General features: G+C 42.2%; 1 protein-coding gene across 1 annotated transcript; it reads left to right on the top strand.

Annotated features, from left to right (window-relative positions):
* The first annotated feature begins 416 nt into the window (after positions 1 to 416).
* Positions 417 to 5045, top strand: LOC136463862 (NAC domain-containing protein 100-like). The gene is made up of 3 exons (XM_066462838.1): positions 417 to 883; positions 1020 to 1279; positions 4370 to 5045. Exons 1-3 carry the CDS (start codon positions 715 to 717, stop codon positions 4775 to 4777), a joined length of 837 nt encoding a protein of 278 aa, XP_066318935.1. The 5' UTR covers positions 417 to 714; the 3' UTR covers positions 4778 to 5045.
* Positions 5046 to 27453: the final 22408 nt, after the last annotated feature.

Raw genomic sequence — 27453 nt, 5'->3', positions numbered from 1 at the left:
CCCGGATCGGACCATCTCATACAGTGCTTGAAATTCCTGCATGATGTTGATGACTCAATTAAGCCGCTTGAACCCCGTTCCGCCCGTCGTCCACGATGCATACATACACGAACGGAACACACATGAGGCTAGGCGAGCTAGCTGAAATGGACGTCTCCATCCGGCGTGTACGACCTCGCGCACGTCACATTCGCCTCGTACGCGACCTAGCTAGCTAGCTAGCTAGCTACCCGCTAGCCAGCCATAGCTAATTAACGACCTCAATCAAGCTGATAGATGGCGATGATCCCCTGTTCCCGCGCCATTAATTTGCAGCTAGCAGCCTGCTTTGCATTGCCTCCCCCCGGAAGCATGCACGCACGTAAAACGACCGCACGCCACGGCCGGCCTTTCCGGCCGGATCGGAGAGCTGAAAAACGTACGCACCCATGACTTTTACAGAGTAGTACCGGAGTTGGTTGGCTGCAGCCAGCGGAGCGAAAAACGTAGCCTCCTCTCTATATAACGGAGTTCTCTCGCAACCAACTCCGGTCACACACCCACGCACACTTGGTTCCTCCTTCGGAGAATAGAATCATCAGAGACAGGTCGATCAGACTGTGTACTGAATGCGGTCTTGATCGATCGATACATAGGTGATTATTGCTAGCTGCCCCGATCGAGCAGTCGATCGATCGATCTCCAGGCTTGCAGCTAGCAGGGATCGACCGATCCATGGCATTGAGGGAGATCGAGTCGACGTTGCCACCGGGGTTCAGGTTCTACCCCAGCGACGAGGAGCTGGTGTGCCACTACCTCCACAAGAAGGTGGCCAACCAGCGCATCGCGCAGGGGACGCTCGTGGAGGTCGACCTGCACGCGCGCGAGCCGTGGGAGCTCCCAGGTCAGTCAATGTTATTAATACTAGCTCGATCGATATATCCGTCCAAGAATCTGGCGTCGTTTAACTGGGGTTTATCTGATATCTGCTGCCTGCGTCGATACGATCCATCGATCCATCTGCGCTTACGTGCCTGCAGAGGTGGCGAAGCTGACGGCCACCGAGTGGTACTTCTTCAGCTTCCGGGACCGCAAGTACGCGACGGGGTCGCGCACCAACCGCGCCACCAAGACGGGCTACTGGAAGGCCACGGGCAAGGACCGCGAGGTGCGCAGCAGCGGCGCCGTCGTCGGCATGCGCAAGACGCTCGTCTTCTACCGGGGCCGGGCCCCCAGCGGCGTCAAGTCCGGCTGGGTCATGCACGAGTTCCGCCTCGACGCCCCGCATTCGCCACCCAGGGTATGTATGTACGTCGTGCATTTTACGTAACACGCACAATATTGCTACACGTAAGTTACACAGGTTAAGTTACTCCCAGTAGTCCAGCAACGTACTAATCAATATAATTGACTGGTTTCTACGATAAGACCTTTGTTTAAATCCAGGGCGTAAAGTTTTGATGTGTCACATCAACTGTCATATGGGGTGTCGTACGAGGTGTTCAGATACTAATAAAAAAATAAATTACAGAATCCGTCAGTAATCCGCGATACGAATTTATTAAGCCTAATTAATCCGTCATTAGCGCATGTGTGTACTGTAGCGTCACATTGTCAAATCATAGACTAGTTATACTTAAAAGATTCATCTCGTAAATTAGTTGCAAACTGTGCAATTAGTTATTTTTTTTGTCTATATTTAATACTCCGTGTATGTGTCCAAACATTCGATGATACAGGAAGTAAAATCTACGGTGAGGAACAAACATTTGATGATATAGGAAGTAAATTCTACGGGGAGGAACTAAACAAGGCCTAAGAAGCCCTCTCTAAAAAAATCTAGAATGTTTCATTATTGTCTGGTACTAGTAACTATCAAAAGAAAGAAAAGCTTGGTGCACTGAACAATTAAATGATTAGCTGAGCAAGCAAGCGGATCCGCCCCGTGAACCACGGGTGGTGAACGTACTGGAACTAGCTAGGTGGCCAGTACAAGGACCTCACATTAGGTGCTGCGCAAGTACACGCGGACGGGGAAGACAGTGACACAAGCTTAAGTAACTCACAATCATTCATGAATTGCGTGCGTCGTCGACTTAATTAGCATGCAAAACACCAACACGTGAAGAAACGTCTGCTCTTGTCTCCATCCTTTTTTTTTTTTGAGAAACTCTCTTGTCTCCATCTAATAGACGTCCTGCGACGTGCTATGTTCCCGACCCACTTATTATATCTTGATGGGCCGAGAATTCGGCCTATCCAGTATACAGTATATGGTTACTGGTTACATGCATGATCCCAGCTGTCAATAGCACCGATTGTGAATTCAAGCGGGCCTGGGTTGTGCAGTTGTCGTTTCTTCCTCCAAACCTAAACAGCCGAGCTCGGTCCAACTGAATTTACAACTGCCACTCGGTAGTCTCTGTAGTAACAGTACTATTAGTCGACGAGCAACCAGCGTGCATATATGTAGGGATGAAAATGGATCAGATATGAACGGATATCACCAATATTACATTTGTTTTCATATTTTTATCCGGATTTGGATTCGAATACGGATAGTGTCAACTATGTCGGATAGGATACGATTGGATATCGACATCATAAATATGCGATTTGAGTATTCAGATACGGATACGGTATCGGATGTTGGATATCCGGACTCGGATACGAATAGATCTCAATCCCTCTAAACAAATTCGGTTTCAAATACGGTCGAAAAATATCTATACCGCTTTCATTCCTACGTATATGCCTGCTCCTCCACAAGGACAAGGTGGCCCAGGAACATCGGGCACGGGTGATCCAGTTCCTGTGCGCCGTGCGCGTTGTGCGACTGCAAAGCATCAGCGCAAGGACGGACGTCCTCGACCAGCACAGACGTGCAGATAAATTGGTCATGTCACGCACAGGCGGCGCAGACACGTTGTACGTACGAGGAGTGTAAAAAGCAGGAGCAGGGCAGAGAGTGGACCAGCCATGGCCATGTTTAGGCCGTGTTTAGTTGGAGGCCGATTCGGCGCCGTCGGATTCGGCGATGCTGTTCATGCACTGTAGCGTTTTGTTTTTATTTGGTAATAATTGTTTAATCGTTGACTAATTAGGCTCAAAACGTTCGTCTCGTAGAGTACAACCAAACTGTGCAATTAGTTTTTGATTTCGTCAACATTTAGTACTCCATGCATGTACCACAAATTTGATGTGATGGGGAATCTTCTTTTTACATAGTGCCAAATTCTGAAAAATGGAGGAACTAAACCTGGCCTTAGATGGCCACCGAATCGGCCGCGCCGGATTTTCTAGCGGTACTGTAGCTACAGTACTGTTTTGTTTTTATTTGGTAACAATTATCCGATTGTTGTCTAATTAGGCTCAAAACGTTCGTCTTGCAAAGTACAACAATTAGTTTTGAATTTTGTCAACATTTAGTACTCCATATATATACCACAAGTTTAATATAACAGTAAATCTTTTTTTTTTGTATAGTACTAAATTCTGGAACTGGGGAACTAAACATGCCCCATATTTGAGTGCCTGCTCCCGGCCTCCCCTTCCCCTGCGCCGCACAATAATTGGTGCATACTCCTAGTCGTACATTCTTGATCTATCATTGCTCCCTCGTGGCCTAGGCGTAGGCGCCTAGCACTAGCGGTCTCTAGCTACAGACGAGTACAAGTTGATTTTTTAGTCGCTTCTAAAATTCATATCATATCGAATGTTTAGATACTAATAAAAAATATTAAATATAGATTAATTATAAAACTAATTACATAGATGAAGTTTAGTTTGTCTAATGATTTTTTAAGCATAATTAATCTATCATTAGCATATATTTACTGTAGCACAACGTTGTCAAATCATAAACTAATTAGGCTTAAAAGATTCGTCTTGCAAATTAGTCGTAAGTTGTGTAATTAGTTTTTTAATTAATTTATATTTAATACTCTATGCATGTATCTAAATATTCGATGTGACAGAAATTTTAGGAACGCATAGAAACCAAACACACCGATATCACCTTTCATGTAAGAACACTAGTACATAGTACGTACACATCGTAAAGTTCTATATCGACCAATTTATAAAGTGCCAGCATTTCTCTCAAGTATGAACAGTGGCAAATTGACAATTATGGCTGTGTTTAGTTTCTAAAAATGCTATAGTAGTCATCATATCGGATCTTGCGATACGTGCATGGAGCATTAAATGTAGACGAAAAAAAAACTAATTGTATAGTTTAGTTGAAAATCATAAGATGAACGTTTTGAGCATAATCAGTCCATAATTAAACACTAATTACTAAATAAAAACGAAAATACTACCGTAACCAAATTTTCAAATTTCACGAACTAAACACACCCTGTATTGCTGCCCCCGTGTGTGCGTGCAGGAGGACTGGGTGCTGTGCAGGGTATTCCAGAAGACGAAAGGCGACTGCGGAGACGGCCAAGACGGCGACTCCTCCTCGCCCGCCTTCGCCGGCACGTCGCACGCCATGCCGGAGCCACCGGACCATTCCGCGGCGTCAGGAGGCTACTACGGCCTCGCATTTGCGCCGCAGCAGGAGGTGGTGCCGGCCGTGCTTCCACAGTATTACGGCGGCACGGTCGTCGACGATCACCACCACCACGGCTTCATCACGCGAGACGACGCCGGCGCCGCGTTGCCAGGGTTTGGCGCCATGATGAGGGGAGTCGCCGGCGGTGAGTACGGGTTTGGATACTTTGACATGGGCGGCTTTGACGACATGGCCAGCCTTGGTGGTGGAGGAATGGAGTTTCCTCAAGTGTGGAGCTAGCTGATTGTGCAACATCGCCCGAACACCGTCCTCTCGAGGCCTGTTTGGTTAGTCTGGATTCCCCGTGAATTGATGAAAGCTTATACAAATTAGAGAAGTAATCCAGCTAGGATTTATTCTAGGAAGCATATCGGTGATAACCGAACAAGCCCTGAAGGAGAATACGTACATTATTGTTATTACTGGATCAATTAAATTTATTAATTGTTTAATACACATAGGGTTTGGCAAGTAGATATTAGATTGGGTTTGAAATGCTGCGAGGAGCTTGACAAGGTTCATTGTGAACGTGAAAAATCAAATGTAAATTAATTGGGAAATCCTTTGTTTTCTAAATTATTAAGTATATACTAATTGATTATTGTGGATGTAAAATACGTACAGTACGTATCATTCCTTTTTTTTCTTGGGGGAGGAGTGGGGGCATGTGTCCTCACAATCATAAATCTGCATGCGCCTGAATCAATTTTGGGGGAACAAAACAGCTTTATGGTCCGGCCATTGGGAGGTTGAAATAAAGGCCCAGCAAGTTATTCACAACACTGGCAAAAGCTTACCGAAATGTCTGGCAAAATAGGACAGATGTTATTACCTGCTACATGAGAAGAAGGTATTGCGTCACGTATTGTTTTTAGCTATATTTTCAATCTTAGTTCACACACGAGTCGCGTTCGTTTGGTGTCCTCTAGTCAAGAGATGTTGCTCACCATGTGTCTCTCTAATCATCTATCTCGTGGTGGGTTGTGTTTAGTTGTGCGGCCACCAATATAGAAACGATTTTTATAAACGCCTTCCTTTTTTAATTAATAGGGGCGGTTTTCTTAGCACGCCGTCTCTAACCTTCGTGGAAGACACCGTAACTTCATGACTGTTGCTGGAAATTAATTTTCAGGGACGGTTTCATTAAAAAAAACCGCCTTTAGAAACGTGTTCATTTCTAGGGGTGGTTCTTTTAAGACAACCGTACCTAAAAAGACGCTTTTTGAGGACGGTCGTCTTTACAAATGTGTGTTCCCTCGATTTGGACTGAGTTGGTCAACCGAATGAGAAACCATCGTCCTCTCATAACTCAGAACTGATTTGTTGTTTGCATGGACAGAAAAAAAAATCAAAATCAAAACCAAATGTGCATTATAGCCTAGCTAATATTAGTTTCTAACCATATATATGTAGTTCAAGAAAACGAGTGATAAACACTATACCACACCCCAATGTAGTGATCTTCTTTTGTGTTGCTACAATACGACTCCTTGGTTTAGTTGTTATAAGTGGTGTCGACATAAACTTTTACCGATAGACTCGTTCTTACCATTTTTACTCGGACCAGATGGATGCTCTTATGGAGATGTGCCGACAAATATTTCTTGGTGTGTCTACATGAAATTTTTGGTGTTAAATCACATGTTTTATTGTTTTTTACCTACCATTATCATCCATCCATGTTAAATAACATGTTACTTCACAAATAGATATAGCGCTGCAAGTATTTGTGAAGTTATTTTTCCCTAGCATTATCACCGATCCATGTTTTATCATCAACTTTTGTTTAGGAGAAGAGCACATTTCTAAATAAACTAAAAGTAAATAAAAATTAGACCATGATCCATCATATTAAACAACACTGTGTATTCATTCACCGGCACAACGTACACAACCAACAACACCATGTATTTATGCAGCTCCTTCCAATAAATATTCATATTTATACTTGTAAAAATCAGAACAATGTCAAATTTTACTTTGACTCACTAAGTCATTTCTTGCATATTAATATTGGTATACTAGGCAATCCCATAATTAGGAGAAATTAAACATACTAATCAAATATGAAATTATATCTATCATCCTCCATTGAATCTACTTATGAGTTTTTGTTACCGATGTGTTTTCAGGTTGCATCCTACTCTGTTCATTGTGCACCTATCAAATTCAATTCTATAGTTGTTTCTTGGACCAAAATAATACACTATTCATGGTGAGATATGGTATCAATTGGTGGACACAAAGTGACTCCCAAAACAATACCATTGTGGTAGTGTAGTTGAATGAACCATCAATGAAGCTTAGCCCTCCACAAGCTAATGCTTCTTGGACGAAAATTATATTAGCATCGAGTCAAAGTGCACACAAAGAGAAAGAGACCATTGCATTAGCTCATCCTCCTACATCTAATCCAAGCACTTTCTCCTCATGTAGCTCAGACATCTCCTCTGGGCCTCTTCCCAACATAGACCTCCCGCCTCCTGGATGACAACATAACCACCTGCTCCTAAGTCTTGCTCCACGCCAACATCCTAGCTAGACAATTATGCCTCCACCTTCTTTCAGGTTCTTCACGGCGCATACCTCCTAGACACAATGCCTCCATAGCCAATCCCTAAGCTTCTGTTCGCTTGTCAATGAGATAACCTATAGGCGTGCATGGTCAATAAAAAATCACCCCTGACCCAAAGACACTACTACAGAATTGATTTGTAGGGCCGGCTCGTAACCCTTTATAGGGGCGGTTTGGCCAGCCGCCCCTACCGAACCGTCTCTACAAATCATGCATTTGTAGTGGCGGTTCCCAGGCCGCCCATACAAATTGATTTGTAGGTATTTGTAGGGGCGGCTGTAGTACCAGCCGCCCTTACAAATACCTATTTGTAGGGGTGGTTCAATCTAGAACCGCCCCTACAGTACGTTTTTCCGCAAAAAAATCAAACTTATAATTCAAAATCGCGTTGCCGAACGCCCCGCGACCAACGTTTCGAACCGTGTTCGTGTTGCTGAACGCCCCGCGACCAACGTTTCGAACCACGTTCGCGTTGCCGAACGCCCCATGACCAACGTTTCGAACCACGTTCGCGTTGCCGAACGTCCCCCGACCGCGACTACAAGCACAAGAGTATTATATAAACTACAATTACAAGTCCAATTCACAAGAATATATACAATCCATCATTAAATATACAAATTCCATACACATTATTATCAACGTCCTACAACTAGCCTTTCAGTCTCACGAAGGTGTTGGTACTGAGGATTTATACCTAACTCAGACTCTCGGTCATGGTAGGCGTCTTTGACGTGTACAATCTGGTCCAATATGAAGTTGCAAAGGTCGCCGATGAGCTCTAAGAGTTGGTCATCCTTGTATGGGTCTCTTTTCATTCTTTTCTCTTCTCTCCACTACAAGAGAACAAGTTTTGGTTTAGTATTTCATATCATGTACGAAGTTTTTATACTACGGGTGAAGAGGTTCAAACTTACCCTTAAGGGCACTGTGTGTTTTGCATATGAAAATGTTAAGTAATGCTTTTGACAGCCATGTAACGGAGTACTAAAGAAGTAAGTTACACTTACCACACATAGTGTTTTTATAGCCAGCTTTTCCTTCCTTGTTGGATCATGCCTTCCATGATGATTAGTGACATAGAACCTAAATACCATGTTCAAATTATTTTAGCAAATACAACTTGTTAGAATCCAAAAGTGAATGTTATAAATACGTATATAAATATCTAAGCTAATGAGGATTGTCGATATGTATACGTCTTGAGAATCGATATGGAGTCTTTGTATGCCACCGGGTCCCTATCTATTGAATCAAAGACACATGCCATGCTCCTCCCGACATCGACGGCTATACAAATCCAGTGGCTGCTGCATGGATTTAATCATAGAACTAGATAAGCTCTTTTGCATAGAATAAAATATATCGAACAAAGCTTTAAGTATAGAGTTGCACTTACTCGAAGTTGTATGGTAGCCATATAGTAGAGTGTTGTTGGAGAGTTTTGAAAGCCAGGGCAATGTATGCCACAACCTTAAGGGACTCTTCCCTTAGTTTCGCCGTACGAATGCGCTCTTTCTCCCGAAGAGTCTTTGCAGCAGCTAGCTCTTTGGCATCCAGTATCCACCGTTTAGGGTAATTAAAATTTGTTTGGGCTATAGCTTGAGGGTCTAGATACCTAACTTTCACACTTAGCATTTGTTTGACAATGTGCACTTGCATTCTACAAATCACGACGTGGGTTAGTTACAACAAAATTCAAAGATTACATTCATATCATATTGGGAGGACAAGGACTTACAGACACCACGTGCGAATTAGATTCATCTCCATTTCTCCCAAGTGAAAGCATGTGTGCATGCATTGAAGTCAAAGACAATTTTCCCGGCTGGGCTTCCAAATGTGCCGGTGGGGAAGCATGCTTGTATGAGATCTATGCTCGTTGGGAGAACACGCAAGTACCAATCATGGAACATTCTCATTCCAAGCGGTAGGCGCTGGATGTCCCGGTTTGGTAGGAAGGGCTTGCCTCTTTCATATGTTTTTGGGCAATCCTTTGAGCATTTGATGGCATCAACATTTGGATACTGCTTTGCAATTTGGGGGAGTTTGCTAGTGACAGCCTCCTTAGAACCCTGTGATGGGACTTTTTTAACTTAGTTCTCAGGCTTGAACTGGTCATGGGAAAACCATATGGACACCGATGAGACGTCTTTCATCAGAACATAAACTGGCCTTATGGTGATTGGATGCTTCTTTTGAAGTTCCCATTCAGGCACGTCCTCATCTTCTTATGCATCACCTTCTTCAGGAGGCACTCATTGTTCATGTATCGGCTGTGCTTGTTGAGAAGACTATGGTATCTCATCATGCACTTGCTCGGTACGAGCTGGAGAAGGTTGTGGCATCTCATCAGGCACATGCTCGCTAGGAGGCGGGGAAGAATGTGACATCTCAGGAATATGGTGGTCACGAGATGGTGAAAATATCTCCTCAACCTCAACAACTCGCTCCAAATTTGGGAGAGGGGGAGGCGGCAAAGAAGCAGTCAATATAATGTCCCATTTGTGCCAGAGGATAAACTGCCTCATAACGTCTCCGAGTAACACTAGCCCCTCAGGAGTTGCATAGTCTATCCTCCACTGCATGAACTCAGGCTTCACTGTATGTACCTCGACCCTAGTATAGTCTAGTGATATCTTATTATTGTGGTGTAAGCCACTGGGAGGATGTGCCACACCTGTTGCCACCTCCATCACAGTGTTCTGCCGGCCATTGAGAAACACCAAGGTGCAACTAGTTGGTTCCCATATGCGATCGACGGGGATTGTGGCTGCAGTGGAACCTTGGCTGCTAAGAACTTTCGGAGGGCTGCCAACTAATGCTAGTTCTCCTAGCAGCATCACTAAAATCCATGGCTCCGTAGATAGTCCTTGCTCCTCTAGCACTTTCACAACTAGAGCCTTCACTTGGAGCTCAAGACTAGTCTCCTGGTCTCTGCCATGTTTCTTGTACATGTGCTTGTCCTCTTCGAATCCTTGCTTCCCTAGGTCATCCTTTTCCCTAGCCCCCTGATGCGGCCTGTGTGCTCCTTATTTCCCAAGCCAAGGCTAAGCTCATCTCTCTCTCTAGAAGGATTGCATGAGCCCTTCTCCTTGTCTTCAGCATATGTTAGTATCCTTGATACTGCATCTTAGGTCTCTGACTTATCAAACTTAAGATTATCGCCGGATGATTTTGTATTCCTCGCATATATCCAATTCCTTGAGCGTACCTTCAAATTCGTCACATCGATATTCCCAGTAGCTGTGGCCTCTTCGTCCATCTTCCAAAACTGCTCTTCCTTGGCATAGTAGCCACCGGGGCCTAGATGATGGTGGTGTTTGTTCCTCTTTGCCAGCTCGGTGTTAGGGGCACTGAGCTCCAATGCCTCTGGTGAAGTCTTCTGAGTCACGAGCTCCTCCTATTGACTAAGAGTTATTTTGAAGAACTCGTTGAAGGGAGTTAACCCCTTTTGGATATACTTCATGTTGAGCTCCGACCTCCAATGTTGGAATAACTCTCCCATCATCCTGAAAGCATTTTTTACCAGTTCGTGCTTACCCTACGAAAATCTAAAATTAAGCTTCAGCTGCCTATCCCATAGTTCATTCTTTTTGTTCTCTGGTACCTCTTTCCAGTTAGGGATTGCTGGGTTCAATTTATCTCTTACTAGGGTCCTAATCACATTACAGAATTGTCCTCTTAATTCCTTCGGCTCAAGGATCTCCCATGCTGGCCTGACCTTCGTTATCACATAGCAAGCCTTATCTAGATATAGATTTCCTTTTCTATCCCCTCGTTTCCTCTTAGGCTTGGTAGTCGTGGTTGTGTCTTGAGGTTGTGGAGTAGAGGCATCGTGATTCGTCTCTATGGCTGTTGCCTTTGCTCTCCTTTCCTCTACTCCGTCTTGTCCAGCGAGATGTCGCGGACGTCGACGTCATCTTTTCCGAGTTTTAGGAGGGACCTGTATATACGATAGGTCAAAGTGTTAGCAGAGGTAACACAGCCAAAGCTTTAGCAAAATTTATAAGCTAAGGCTTTTTCCCTACCTCCTCGTTCGGGTCAAAATCCTTGTCCAAATCTTCCTCCGTTGGCCTCCTTCTGGCTTCACGTGGGAAAGGATCCTCGGGACTTTCATATCCCTCTTCTGAGTCATCATCATCATCATCCTCTTCTTCTTCGCCTTCAGCAGCCTCTCCTGCTCTTCCTTCTGCTCCCCCTTCCTCCTCGTCACACTGCTCCTGAGTAAGCATCACTTTTAGATCCTTTTCTAACTCATTATCGAACTGCTCCTGAGTTAGCTGGTCCTCTAGTGCTTGCTCCTCATAGGTTGGTTGCTCATCATGCTCGGGGCATCAGGCTGCATTGTCTGGTGTCCGAACATTATTTCGCGCTTTGTTCTAATAGATGCAAGAAAGTGTGCTTTAGGTACGCGAGAAGGTATAAGAAATAAAAAAGGTCTATAAATCAAAGTAGTCCTATAAAACAACAATATATAAAAAACGAGTAGTAGCAGTAGTAGAGGCCTCAGAAACATGTCAATCATCATTTGATCATGAACTTGGAGCATCAAGGCATCATAACAGAAAAGAGAGGAGAAGGTAATGTAGGGGCGGCTGCTAATGATGCTAAGTTCCTCATAACTTCTTGATCATCAGCTCATATTCTATATAATGTATGGACTTGGACAATTTCATCATCGGCAAAACAAAGGAGAGGAGAGGAGAAGGGAGATTTGGCAAAAAAAAAGCAACAACTGCTTAACAAACATAGAGAGGAAAATGTGTAAAAAAAGCAGCTGCTACTTCCCAAACATAGAGGATAGGAAAGGTGGCAAAAATAGAGGAGAGGGGAGATTTGGCAAAAAAGCAGGTGCTACTTCCCAAAAAAAAGCAACAACTGCCATACTGACTTTGCTCGATCACACATGAACATCATATGCTTAATATCTTCCAAACCTGATAGGCAGATCGAACAATCAGAAGTAGTAGACAGTAGTAGTAGGGAAGTAGTAGAATTAGTTGACAGAAGTACAAGTAGTTGATAGAAGACAGAAGTAGAAGTAGTAAATAGTAGTAGTAGGGAAGTAGTAGAAGTAGCAAAAAAAGCAACAGCTGCTTAGGAGAGGAGAGGAGTAGAGTGGAGTAGAGGAGAGTAGTAGTAGAAGAGGAGTGGTAGAGTAGTAGGAGAAGAGCAGGAGGACAATATAGTAGTAGAGTAGTAGTAGGAGTAGCAAGTAGTAGTAATAGGAGTTGTAGGAGACCAACCAGCAGCCACTAGTAGTAAGAGTTGATAGAAGACAGAAGATAATAAGTAGCAATAGTAGTAAGTAGAGAGAAGAGTAGTAGGAGTAGCAAGTAGTAGTAGGAGCAGCTGGCCAGCAGCCACCAAGTACTAGGAGCAGACATCAAGTATAGAGAAGATTAGTAGCCACCAGCCACATAGTAAGAGAGAATAGTAGTAGAGAGTAGAGACTATGGAGTAGTAGAGCAGTAGTACGACAACAGAACGATAGCAGAATAGTAGCAGTTCTGACCAAAATCTGGACTATTCGCATTGCATACATACACGATTTTGTACTACAAGTGTTCAAGCATAATACTACTATACATACCATCTGAGCCAACTTGGCCGACTAGAACTCTGGCATTGTGATATGGTAGATGCTCTTAGGCCTGTGCATGGGTGAGTTAAAATGGATTTGGGTGGGTTTTGTGGGTTGAATTGATATAGCTTGCTAGTTGGGTCCAGGTGTATCTAGGTGGATTAGATGGATCAAAAACATGTTGTCTTGTTGGGTGGGCTAGATTAGATCGAATAGATCACATGGGTCATAGCCGGAGGCCACAATGCCACATGCAAAGGATGCCAGAACAACATGCAAAACAACAACAAATGCAGACTTATATACAGAGCAAGACAACATAATGTATATGGGTATATAAACAACTCAAGAGCCAATGCAGATATTAAAATTTTACCTCTAGAAGTTTAGCTGTATTATCCAATTTACGGTTTATTTGGTTTATCCTAAGTCAAACCATATTTACTTGGACAATGTTTTATATAGATTGCCCACACAAGACTGACATTAATTAGACTTACAATAAAAACTACATATCACAAGTCTTTCATTTGAGAAGCTATATTTTCATAGAAATTGAGCTCTATTTTCTTTTCTCCATGCAAGGCTGTACTTGACAGTTAGTTTGTTTCTGGATTGACACTTTGTTGCTGATGCAGGTATGGTGAGAATGTGTTAGAAGTTAAGAAGAATCCTAACTGGATATGTCTAGTTTGCCATTGTAACAGCAATATTTTTTACCATTGTAACCTAGGACACACTAGAAGAGGCAAAAAATGAGGAGACAACTAATTTACGTGTCAAGCTAAGATTCTAGAACATATCTATCTTCCCTATCCATACAACATAGTAAGAAACCTTATGTACCATTAGATTCAGATTCCATCTTTTTATTAGCTAAAAGAACATACAAATCAGCAATACAGATACTCCCTCAGTCCCTTCTAAGAAATTTGGAAGTTTCCCCCCTCCTAGAATTAACAGAACAATTAAGGAAAATGAATTATATCTAGCTTTGCATGAGTAAGAAACAAAAACAATGATACCAATTCATTGAGTCGTGTCAAACAATATAGTTTTACTTACAGCAAGAGGCATAATGCAGTGCCATTGGTCACATAAAAATATACACATGATTGACTACAAGTAGAAACTGTTAGTTTAGTTTGTCAACCAGTAAAGCAAGTATATACACATATCAAACCATTAGTTTTGATAGAGGCAAAGCTATAACATGAAGCGTTACTAGAAAATGGGATATGATTTCTATAATAGCCACTCTTCTTCCCAAAACAAAATGGACATTGCATTTCCATTAAGAGTGATTCAATTTTACCTAGACCCAATGAGGATAGGACTCTAGACAGATGCAATTTTGCAAAACTAATAGAGCAAAAGTTTCCTACTATAAATGTTGCACTCTGATTTCGAAACTGACTTCACCTTTGCAACACAGTAGAATTGTTAAAATTACTGTATACAATACAAAATGTATACAACCAAATTGGACAAGACATCGGCATGGATTTAGTAGACCATGGCGAAAGTCGTCTAGGTCCTCGTAGATGGCATGGATTTAGGTTCAAACTCAATAATCATCTCATAGAGGCAAAGCATCGAACACTTGTTGTGCATATGTGCTTTGAATGAATAGAGGTGGGTAGCAGGAGACGTACCTCGGCAAGATTATTTAGCTATTGGCCGAGCCGCTCTCTTCCAGTACCGCGACCGCTCTCCTCTAGTACCGTGGTCATACCCAGGCGGTGGAGTCATGCCATGGCCACGGCCGAGCGCGAGGACGTGGCCCTCGTCTTCGCGCCGCTGGCCGGTTGGAAACCCTAGCGCCGCCGGTCGGTCAGAAACCCTAGGGCGGGGAGCAGGCACGTAGGTGCGGGGGGGGGGGGGTACGGGTATAGGGAGGGAGCATGTGGGTGCGGAGATGGGTCGCGTGGGTGCAGGGAGGGGGCGCGGGCAGCATCGGGACAGGTCCGGGAGGCGGTGTCAGCGAGGCAGCCTGACGGCGTCGGAGGAAGAAGAGAGCGCCCAACAGGCTAACACCCATGCGCCCTTCAATTTATACTCGGAATGATTTCTAGGGGTGGTTCCTGATCCAGCCGCCCCTACCAATGCATTTGTAGGGGCAGTTTCTGATCCAACCGCTCCTACAAATATTTTCTATTTTTTATATTATTGATTCCGTATTTTTTATATCATAAAAACACAAATTAATATAAAAATAATTGTGTATATGCACAAATACAATATTTTGTATTATTATATATATGAAGAAATATATATAAACAATTGTAGTCAAAACAATATAGAAAATAAAAAAAACAAAAATTAAAAATTTGAATTTTAAAACTTCAACTACAATTTTATGACATTAAATGAAATAAAATGAAAATGTTGTACACATAAAAGTTGTATAACTCATCAACATGTACAATTTTTATTTTGGTCATCTTGTCATGTCATTTTGTTTGAACGATTCAAATTTTGAAATTCAAACAATTTCAACTTGAAACAATATTTTAAAAGAGTAAATGATTTCAGATGAAAAACTCATGAATACCAAAGTTGTAGAACTCATCAATATGTACAACTTTTATTTTGATCATATTTTTATTTGACCAAATTTGAATAGTTGAAATTTTGAATTTCAATAAATGGCAACTTCAAATAAGATTTTGAAACCATAAAAGATTTCAACAATAAAAGTCGTGAACATAAAAATTGTTGAACTCATCACTACCTACAACTTTTATTTTGGTCACTTCTTCATGTGATAAAGTATTAGTAAACATTGTTCATAAATTCACGTATGACTCATAGTTTCATGAACTATACGAGAAACATGTTGATTTGTGAACAATGTTTACTATCACTTTGTCAGATGAAGAAATGATCAAAATAAAAGTTGTAGATCTTGAAGAGTTATACAACTTTGGTATTCATCACTTTTTCAGTTGAAATCATTTAATGGGTGAAAATCTCGTTCGAACTTGTCATTTTTTTTAAATTTGAAAATTTAAAGTGCTCAAACTTTGTCAAATGAAAAGAATGTTCAAATCAACACACTAACTTGATAGGGCAAGATTTAGAAAATTTTAGGAAAAAAAATCATCATATTTGGAGTTAGTATGAGAGAGAAAGACTAGTTACAAATTTTACTCAGAGATTAAAAAGAAAAATCACAACTGTTTATGATGATCAATGATGAACAAGTGTGATTCTCTTTTTAATCTGTTGCTGAAACTTGTAACTAGTTTTTCTCCCTCATACTAACTCCAAATGTGATGGTTTTTTTCCTAAAATTTTCTAAAATCATGCTCTATCATTTTAGTCTAGTCATCTATCTTTGTCACTAATTTTGAACAATTTAAATTTTAAATTTCTGAAAATAACAGCTTCAAACCGGATTTTCAAACACTAAATGATTTCAGCTGTAAAGGTGATGAATATAAAAGTTGTATAACTCGTCAAGATCTCCTACTTTTATTTTGGTCATTTCTTCATTTCATAAAGTGTTAAGTGATTTCATAAAGTTTTAATAGTAATAGAGTGGATGTTCAAATAGAGTCATCTGGATGTTGCAAAGGGTAGTCTCACATACATGCATAAATGTAGTCTCACACACATACAAAAATATGTAGTCTTACACATGTACATAAATATATAGTCTCACACTCATGCATAAATGAAGTCTTACAAACACACACTTACACAAAACACTCCACGTTCAACAACTAGCTAGCCCACTGTAATGACTTTCCCCTTGACACCTTTTCGTTCCCATGGCATTATGTCTTTGGGGAGGTTCTTTTCCACAACACTGATCTTCTTAGGAAAGTCTGTGAATAGCAGCATCTCATCGTAGTTATTGTAAGCTTCAACATCGTCCACGCCATCAACTCCAATAATATACTGTTTCTCAGAGGCAACCACGTGCTTTGTCTTCTTCTTTGGGGGAAGGTTACTTTGTGGGTCAGACATATAGAAAACTTGTGCGACACGTGAAGCGAGCACCCAAGGGTCATCTTGGTAGCCTAGATTCTCGAGGTCCAGGACTCTCAATCCGATCTCGTTTAGTTGGTGTTGTTTGATCCAGCGGCATCGAAATTGGGCCACCGTTATATCTCTTCCAAAGTCAAGTTCCCATATCTCTTCAATGATGCTAAAGTATTAGATCTTTTGCCCCAATCCATCAAGAGCCTCTATTCGAACGCCGCTGTTTTGGTTCACATATTTACTATCTTTTGCATGGGTATAGTACGTATACCCATTGATGTCATAAGAATTCCAAGATGTCACTTGCCTCGATGGCCCCTCAACCAACCTACTGATGGTAATAGAGTCTATGGTTTCTCCAGGCGGTATGTTTTGGTCCTTCAACCATATAGTTAGTCATTGCTTGTGTTGTTTCATGACCCAATCATCCGGACAGTCATTTCTCTCCACCATAATAATAGCCAAGTGTTCATCAATGTACGGTTGCATCAGTTGTGTACTCTGCAAGACACTGTAATGCGTCCGACTCATCTCTTTGTAATCATGGTCGATGAACACTTTTCTACCACTGGTGCCCTTCCCAGCCAGCCTACCCTTGTGATGAGAATCGGGTTTACCAATCCCTTTGTATACTTTTAGGTACTCTTAACAGCACTCGATGACTTCTTCAGTACTATAACCCTCTATCATGGAGCCCTCTGGGTATGCTCGATTATGCACGTATCGACTTAGAACTGATATGAACCGCTCGTAGGACCACATTTTATGAAAGTAGCAAGGGCCCAGCGCCTATATCTGATGAACCATGTGAATCATGAGATGTGGCATTATATAAAAAAGTAGGAGGTAAACACATCTCTAGTTGGTTTTGTGTTTCCACCACAAATTCATGTAGGTCATTCAGCTCTTGCTTGCCAATCGTCTTCTGTGAGATCTTTGAAAAGAAGTAGCACATGCGGGTGATGGCTATTTTCAAGAACTCTGGCTTTATAGCCTTGATTGTAATAGGTAGAAACACTATCAGTGTCACATGGCAATCGTGAGCCTTGTAGTGTGTTATTAATAAGTCCTTCATCGACACTAGCTTCTTCACATTTGCTGAAAACCCAGTCGGGACTTTGATCCCCCTCAGAAAAGTGCATATAGCTCTCTTCTCATCTGGTGTTAGGTTGAAGCATGCCACGGGCAGAGTGTATTTTCCATTAGCCTCAGATATCAGGTAAAGATGTGGCATCACATTTAGCTACACCATGTCTTTCCATGCTTTTAGACCATCCTTTGACTTGCCTGTATCCATCAAGGTAGCAATGAGACTCTCACAGACATTCTTCTGCACATGCATAGCATCAATGGCATGGGGGACCTCCAAGTCTGGGCAATAAGGTAGATACTGAAAGAAGATTGATTGTTTCTTGAAAGGTACGCCTTCGATAGGAGGTGTGCTTCTATTTCTGTTCGTCCCATTCGGATTCTTCTTTCCATAGACGACATGTATGTTTTTCACCATTCTATACACGTGTTCTCTGTTATGACGTCTCTTTAGAGGGGGTTCAATCTCTAGGGCGTTGTCATAAAATCTAAAGAACAATTTGCTGCGGTACTTGTAACTTGTCTTTAAGAAGCATTGGTTCCTTAGGTAAACTATCTTCTTGGATGCATCCAGGTACATCCATGTAGTACCATCCAAGCAAACCAAGCATCCCGTCTTTCCTTTGATCTGTCCAGACAAAGCAAACAACACAGGGTAATCATTGGTAGTAACAAATATTATTGCTCTACATATGAAGTCCTCCTTTCGGAATGCATCGTACATCTGCTCCCCATGCCTCCATAGCCTCTCCATTTCTTGCATCAAAGGCTCGAGGAATACGTCTATATCAATGTCTGGTTGTTTAGGGCCAGAAATAAGAATAGTGAGGAGAAGGTACTTTCTCTTTTGACACAACCATGTTGGGGTATTGTACATGGTCAAGATCACTGGCCATGTGCTATGGTCGCTCATCCTCTCATTGAAGGGATTCATTCCATCGGTGCTCAAGCCAAACTGTACATTCCTTGGGTCATCGCTGAATTATTTGTGCTTCTCATCAAACCTTTGCCACTGACTATAATCAGCCGAGTGTGCAATCTTATCATCATCCACCTTACGCTCATCATCCCACCATGTCATGAGTGCGGCTTCTTTAGGGTTTAGGAAGATACGTCTCAAGCGGTCGATCACTAGCAGGTACCACATTACCAAGGCAGGAATTCTTCTCTGCTTTGCATCATTGCATAATGGAGTGTCCTCTGGGGGGTTGAGATTCTTGTACCACCTTTTTTGTACCCTTCTTATTCCTCTTTTTTCCCGTGGAGGCTTCGTCCCCACCGTAAAGGTCATTGTTCTTGTACCGGCTGGCCCCACACCGAGGACATTTATCCAGTGACTTGAACATTTCGCCATGAAAAAGTATACAGTGGTTGGGGCATGCATAAATTTTTTAACCCCCATTGTCAATGGACTTATGACCTTCTTTACTTGGTATGTGTTGGCGGGAACTGAGTTTGGTTGTGGCAGCACTCATGACAGGAGATGCAATAGATCATTGAAACTATAGTCCGACCAGCCGTACTTAGCCTTCAGGATGAGCAGCTCAAGCACAAAACGTAGCAATGCCCAATGTGTCGGACAACCCTTTTCAACACCATACACAGTCTCCTTTGACGCTTTTGTTACCCTTTCCAAAATTTCTAGACCTTTCGGACTATTTAGTAAAATCTTTGGTCAAGGGCTTGAATCATGTCCTCCAAATCATCTTCATCCCCGACACGTGCTCCACCATCATTATTGGCACCATCTTCGTTGTTACCATCCCAACCACCAGCATCACAACCTTGTTCATTGCCAAACTCGAAACCATTCGTGCAGCAAGCTCTGCTGAATATTGAGACAGGGATTCAATGGTTTCGTCATCATATTCCTCCTCATCCTCATCGTTAACAATAACTGTTTCACCATGATGAATCCACACTATGTAGTCCTCAACAAATCCTCGCATAATCAAATGTGATATGATGATAGTCACATCTATCCATGCCATACGGTTCTTGCAATCTTTACAGGGGCAAAAAATTGTATCCTTATTCTCTTTTAATGTTGTTGCATGCTTCTTTGTGGCTTCAATAAATTTATCCACCTCTTCACGGAAACCTGCCTTGAAGCTTAACGAACCATACATCCAAGAGTTCCTGTACTCCATCTTTTACAACAACAACAAAACAAACATTAAAGGACTACTTATTCAGATATATATAAAAATGAATCAAATTAACAATTACTTGAGAATAATTGTATATACTTCAGATATATATAAATATAAATCTAATATAATTACATGAAGCGTACAAACACACCATGGTAGAGGAAAATTAATTAATGGCCCATTTATCCATAAATAATTAAAATACATATTTATTGATTATAATAAACAATTTTAAAGACAATAATTAGCAACAATTATACTTTACCCAATATCTTTCATACAAACCCTAGTCCAATTTCATCAAACATAAATTTACAAAAACAAAATTAATAAAAAAACCAAACCCTAGATCTAGATCCACATGCACATGAAATATCCATAAAACTAACTAATTATTCACTAAAATCAAAAAACATGGACAAATAAGGGTATGATCTTGTTGCCCTCCCTAATTTACCCTAGTACATTTAAAACTTGGGTCTAATTTGCTTCATAAGTAGCTCAAGCACCATAGAAGTGAGAGAAAAACAAAACTCTAATTACTCACTAACCAACCATTAAAACTTCAAAAAAAAGTGTGGAATAGCATTTTCTTACCTTCTACAACCTCTCCACCAAAGGATTTGAGACCAAAACCTTCACCCCTTAGTAGAGCAATTTTTGGGAGGTGCCCAAGGCCTCCCCACCTTTCTTTCACGAGTTGGAGTGAGTGACCCGAGGAGGAAGAAGGTGTTGCAGCTATTTTATATGTGGGTCAATTGTAGAGGCGGCTGGTGATTAAGCTGCCCCTATAAATTGGAGCTATTTATACGAAGGCATTTGTAGGGGCGGCTCAATCACCAGCCGCCCCTATAAATAGCAACGCCGGGGGCGGCTGGTGAGTGAGCCGCCCCTACAAATCAGACCCCATTTGTAGGGGCGGCTCGTATCACCAGCCTCCCCTGCTGTTACATTCACTAGTAGAGAACAGACCTTTGATCCTCGGTCAAAATGGGCTGTAGTCCCAGAATTTTTTGCGCCTGGGACTAGAAATACCTTTAGTCCCGGTTGGTGGCTCCAACCGGGACTAAAGGTCCCTGCCTAATGGCTACTGCGCTAGACAGAGGTGGCAGGGACCTTTAGTCCTGGTTGGAGCCACCAACCGGGACTAAAGGTATACTTTTACTCCCGGTTGGTGGCTTTAACCGGGAGTAAAGGTCTACTCCCGGGCCGTGGCTGCGCCCGGGGTTAGAAAGTTACCTTTAGTCCCGGTTGGAGCCACCAACCGGGACTAAAGGTCCCCCCTTTATATTCTAGCCGTCTCCTTCCTCCCCGAGCCCGAGCTCAGCACATTTTGAAGCTCACTGCAGTAGTGTTCTTGCTTTCTCCCTCCCTCCATTGTTCCTCCATCCATTCTTCGATTCCTCCGTCAATTTCTTCGATTTCTCCGTCGATTCTTCAGTTATAATGGTTACCAATCTCATACTCTCATTTTCATCATTGTCTTATCTCATTTTGTTCACTATATATATATGGTTCTTTATTGTGGTTTTTTTTCATTTGTAACCAATTTGAGCTTAAAATCACTTCAAGCTTGCATATTTACATGAAAGAAGGTTAAAGTAGCTAGTTGAACTTGCGGACCGTGTTCATCTCGGCGACCATGTTCTCTGCCAAGTGGTAATGGACGTCAAGGAGGAGTTTTGATTCTATGAGGGAGAGCGGCAACGGTCGTGGAAGACCGTGTTCCCTTCCTCGTAGAATCAGAGCTCTTCCGTGGCAAGTACGGTGCCGTCCGGTGGAGAAATGCTCGCCGAGATGATCACGTAAGCAATTTCAACTAGTATGGATGGTTATTTATTCACATGTCCCGATATCGTCGTAGTAGTCTGTCAATCACCGTACTTTTTATTTTAACTTTTTTATGAAATGAAAAACTTAGAAAATAGTTAGAAAATTATAGAAAATCCGTACTAGTTGAACTAGCGGACCGTGTTCATTTCGGCGAGCATGTTCTCTGTGGAGCGATAACGGACGTCAAGGAGGAGCTTTGATTCTATGAGGGAGAGCGGCAACGGTCGTGGAAGACCGTGTTCCCTTCCTCGTAGAATTGGAGCTCTTCCGTGGCCAAGTATGGTGCCGTCCAGTGGAGAAATGCTCGCCGAGATGATCACGTAAGCAAGGTCAACTAGTACGGATGGTTATTTATTCACACGTCCAGATATCGTCGTAGTAGTCTGTTATGTGTGTACACTCCCATTCTTCTGTTAATTTGTGGAAATATCATGTGAATTACTTACCTGCCGCAGTAAAAGATGAGAACACAATGACCATTAAAAATATCATTGTTTAGAGATCTAGATAATTTTATAGTTTCTTAATTTTATTTGTTTATAAAAGGAGAAATTTATAGTGTATTAAAAAATGAGTATAGAGAGTAGATGGCAACTGCTTCCGGGTCCTCGACCTCTCATAGGTTTCCAAAGCGACTTAGGCCGGGCCTCCCTCTCATTCCATGCGGCAAGTGTCGTGATGAGACGAAGATTGTGATGGAGTACCGAGTGAAGAAGGAGGGTCCCAACAAGGATCGTATCTTCTACAAATGTCCAGATCGCAATGTGAGTTATTTTATCGTATTTAATGATTATGGTTAGTTTATACCTATTTTCATGATGGTTGTGATTAAAGTTCTAATTTTTTGTTTTAATTTCAGTGGGATGGCAGTGGACGATGTTCAGGCTTCTACTAGGAGGAAGAGTATGTTGAACTCGTGCAAAAATATCTTGCACAACAGGCAGATATGGTGGCTAATGAGGCAGTGATCCAGCCAAACAAGCCCAAAGATGTTGCACAATCGGGGGATCTGTCTGTTTTAGTTAAGATTGGTCGTGAAATCCTAGTGCTACTGAAATGTATTTTAGCTTTAGTTCTTTTAGTGGTAGTTAGGATTGTCTACATTGTAGCGATGCTTTCATAAATTTGTATCTTTTGTGGTGGCATGCATGTTGTATAAATAATTAATTATGATCTAGGTTTTAATATGGTATTTATGTCATGTAATGCAGATGAGCCGTCATTGGATGTATAATGCTGATCGCCGCTCCCAAGAGTTCATTGACGGCGTGCATTCTTTGTTACGTGCGGCCGAGGCAAACAAACGCGACGGTTTCATGTGCTGCCCATGTGCCATATGTAAGAATACAGTGGAATATCCTTGCTCAAGGACTCTTCATTCACACTTGTTCAAGTCGGGTTTCATGCCAAACTATATTTGTTAGACAAAGCACGGAGAAACCGGTGTTGTAATGGAAGAAGGTGAAGAAGAACAATGGGACAACAATGATATTATTCCCGATGGTGCGTGCTTCAATGATACTGCAATGGGATAAGCTGAAGAAGAGGTAGCCGCAAAAGATGAGCCGGCTGATGATCTTTCTCAGGTCATTCGTGATGCACAAAGAGAATGTGAAAGCGAAAAGGAGAAGATCAAGTTCGAGCGGATGCTAGAAGATCATAAGAAATTGTTGTACCCAACTTGTGATGCAGGGCAGAAAAAGTTGGGAACCACACTAGAATTGCTGTAATGGAAGGCAAAGAATGGAGTATCTGACAAGGGATTTGGAGAGTTACTAAAAATCCAAAAGAAGATGCTTCTGAAGGACAATGAATTGCCCGCCACTACCTACGAAGCAAAACAAGTTGTCTGTCCTATGGGGCTAGAAATAGAGAAGATACATGCATGTCCTAATGACTGCATCCTGTACCGTGGCAAAGAGTACGAGAAATTGGATGCATGCCCGGTATGCCATGCGTCGCGGTATAAGATCAGGCAAGATGACCCTGGTGATGTTGAGGCCGAACGTCCATGGAAGAAAATCCCTGCCAAGGTTATGTGGTATGCTCCTATAATACCACGCTTGAAATGTCTGTTCAGAAACAAAGAACATGCAAAATTGTTGCAATGGCACAAAGAAGACCATAAGGTAGACAATATGTTGAGACACCCTACTGATGGGTCCCAGTGGAGAGCAATCGACAGAGAATTCCCGGAGTTTGCAAATGATGCAAGAAACTTAAGGTTTGCTTTAAGTACAGATGGTATCAATCCTTTTGGAGAGCAGAATAGTAGTCATAGCACTTGGCCTGTTACTCTAAGTATCTACAACATTCCTCCTTGGTTATGCATGAAGCGGAAGTTCATTATGATGCCTGTGCTCATCCAAGGCCCAAAGCAACCTGGCAATGACATCGATGTGTACCTGAGACCACTTATTGACGAACTTCTGATTTTGTGGAATAAAGAAGGTGTATGTGTGTGGGATGAGTATAAATAGGAACACTTTGATCTGCGAGCATTGTTGTTCGTAACAATCAATGATTGGCCTGCTCTAAGTAATCTTTCAGGACAGTCAAATAAGGGATATAATGCATGCACACACTACTTCGGTGATATTAGAGGTGTATTCTTGAAAAAATGTCGAAAGGTCGTGTACCTTGGCCATCGTCGATTTCTTCCTGCAAATCACCCCGTAAGAAAGAAAGGCAAGCATTTTAAAGGGAAGGCAGACCACCTGACCAAGCCTCACAACCGAACCGGTGAGGATGTACTCGATATGGTCAATGATGTGAAAGTCGTCTTTGGAAAAGGACATGGAAGCCAACCTGTTCCGAACGACGCTAACAGTCACGCACCCATGTGGAAGAAGAAGTCCATATTTTGGGACCTACCCTATTGGCAAGTCCTAGAGGTCCACAGCTCGATCGACGTGATGCACCTAATGAAGAATCTTTGTGTGAACCTGCTAGGCTTTATGGGTGTGTATGGAAAGCCTAAGGACACATTTGAAGCACGACAGGACCTGCGTTGTTTGAGAGAAAGAGACAACCTGCATCCAGAGAAGACAGATGATGGACGCCATTACTTACATCCTGCTAGCTACACTCTAAGCAAAGAGGAGAAGGAAATCATGTTTGAATGCTTAAACAACATCAAGGTACCATCTGGATTCTCCTCGAATATAAAGGGTATTATAAATGTGCCAGAGAAGAAATTCTATAACTTAAAGTCCCATGACTGTCACGTTCTCATGACGTAATTACTTCCAGTTGCATTAAGAGGAATTCTACCTCCAAATGTACGTCTAGCCACCGTGAAGCTATGTGCATTCCTCAATGCAATTTCTCAGAAGGCAATTGATCCAACTGATCTAGCTAAACTACAAAATGATGTGGTTCAATGTCTCATCAGCTTTGAGTTGGTGTTCCCTCCTTCCTTCTTTGATATTATGACACACCTCCTAGTTCACCTAGTCAAGGAGATTTTCACTCTCGGTCCTATGTTCCTACACAACATGTTCTCCTTAGAGAGATTCATGGGAGTCCTGAAGAAATATGTTCACAACCGTGCTCGCCCAGAAGGAAGCATCGCCAAGGGCTATGGAACAGAAGAGGTCATTGAGTTCTGTGTTGACTTTATTCCCGACCTTGAATCGATTGGTGTTCCTGAATCGAGACATGAAGGGAGACTAAGCGGAAAGGGGACACTAGGGAGGAAAACATATATTGGTACGGATGATGATTATTTCAATAAAGCGCACTACATAGTTCTATAGAACTCCTCTTTGGTAGATTCGTATATTGAGACACACAAGGATCTCTTACGATCCGAGTTTCCAAGGAAGACTGAAGCTTGGATTACGCGTAAGCACATGGAAACTTTCGGCGGTTGGTTGCGAAAAAAATGTCAAGGTGATGAGAGCATCCATAAGCAACTGTATTTATTGGCTATGCAACCATCATGGCATATTGTCACATACAAAGGGTACGAGATAAATGGGAACATATTCTACACAGTAGCCCAAGATAAAAGGAGTACCAACCAAAACAGTGGTGTCCTCATAGATGCCACAGACCCGAATGGGAATAAGCAGACATATTATGGACGCATAGATGAAATATGGGAACTAGAATATACACCTACTTTGAAGATCCCATTGTTCAAGTCCCAATGGGTCAAGGTGACCAGAGGCAGGGTAATAGTAGACAACGAGTATGGAATGACAACAGTAGACCTTAGTAATATTGGGTACAAAGATGAACCATTCGTCCTTGCCAAGGATGTGAATCAGGTGTTCTATGTCAATGATATGTCTACCAAACCAAAAAGAGGAAAAAACGATAATGACTCAACCAAAGAGCCAAAGCGCCACATAGTTCTTTCAGGGAAAAGAGTCATCGTGGGAATTGAGGACAAGTCGGACATGTCAGAAGATTATGAAAAGGATGACCGAATTCCGCCATTCAAAGTGAACAAAGACCCTAGCATCTTGGTAAATGATGAGGACACTCCATGGTTACGACGCGATCATAACCAAGGGACATACGTAAAGAAGAAGTTCACTGCTGTGCCCACTTGATGATATAGTGATTTAATGTAGTGTGTGTTTGAGATATTATGTAATAATTGTGAATTTAGATGTTTATTATGTCATGTTTCAAATTAAATCAATGTTTGATTTGGTGAGATTTCTCTCTCAAAAAGGTAAATTAGGATATTGAGTGATGAAAAATTAAAATATTAACGTTAAAATGATGTGAAAACAAATTTCCTGTCCAAAACCAATAGTTTTAATAATTTTAATTAAACACTACATTTTTGCATTAACAAAATAATAAATATTAGTTACATTATGTTTTATAATTGTAACAAAAAATAAAAAAAGTTAGGTTATAGATTTTTCCTATGTGCAATAAAGAAAAAAATCCATATTTTTAACAAAATAATTTTATGCCTTTTATTTAATTTACTATGTATTTAACAAAAACTATTGCATTTCTATTGTATTTAACAAGACTATTGCTTAAAACAGGCGGGAAACGAAACTGCAGGCCACCTTTACTCCCGGGTGGAAAGCCCACCCGGGAGTAAAGGTGGGCTGCACTTTCGTGGCCCGCCAAAAAAACCCTTTACCCCCGGTGCGTGTTACCAACCGGGAGTAAAGGTATACCTTTACTCCCGGTTGGTAACACGCACCGGGGGTAAAGGACCTTTACTCCCGGTGGGGGGATGGCACTGGGAGTAAAGGGGTTTGGCCTATATATACCGGGGCCATCTTCTTCCTTGCGTTCTTCGCTGATTCCTCTCCCCTGCGCCCACGCCACACCGAGGACGCCGCCGCCACCCCGCCCGACGCCGGTCGTCAGCACTGCCTCACGCGCGTTCGCGGTCCCCACACCACCCCGCGCGCCGACGACCTCGCTGCTGCTGCCCGCCCCGGCCCAACGCGCGCCAGTCGCTGCTTGGTAAGTTTTGGTAAGTTAATTTCGTCATTAGCGCCGACGACCTCGCTGCTGATGTGATCTTGAATGTGTTTCATCATTAGCGCCGACGACCTCGCTGCTGATGCGATCTTGAATGTGTTTCATCATTAGCGCCGACGACCTCACCAGCCGCTGCTTGGTGTTGTAAAAATGTGTACCGCGCGCCGACGACCTCGCTGCTGATGCGATCTTGAATGTGTTTCGTCCTTAGCGCCGACGACCT

The sequence above is a fragment of the Miscanthus floridulus genome, chromosome 7 (genome assembly GCF_019320115.1).
Source record: "Miscanthus floridulus cultivar M001 chromosome 7, ASM1932011v1, whole genome shotgun sequence".
Taxonomy (NCBI): Eukaryota; Viridiplantae; Streptophyta; class Magnoliopsida; order Poales; family Poaceae; genus Miscanthus; species Miscanthus floridulus.
Note: the sequence above shows the minus strand (reverse complement) of the source record. Positions and strands in the feature narration are given on the sequence as shown.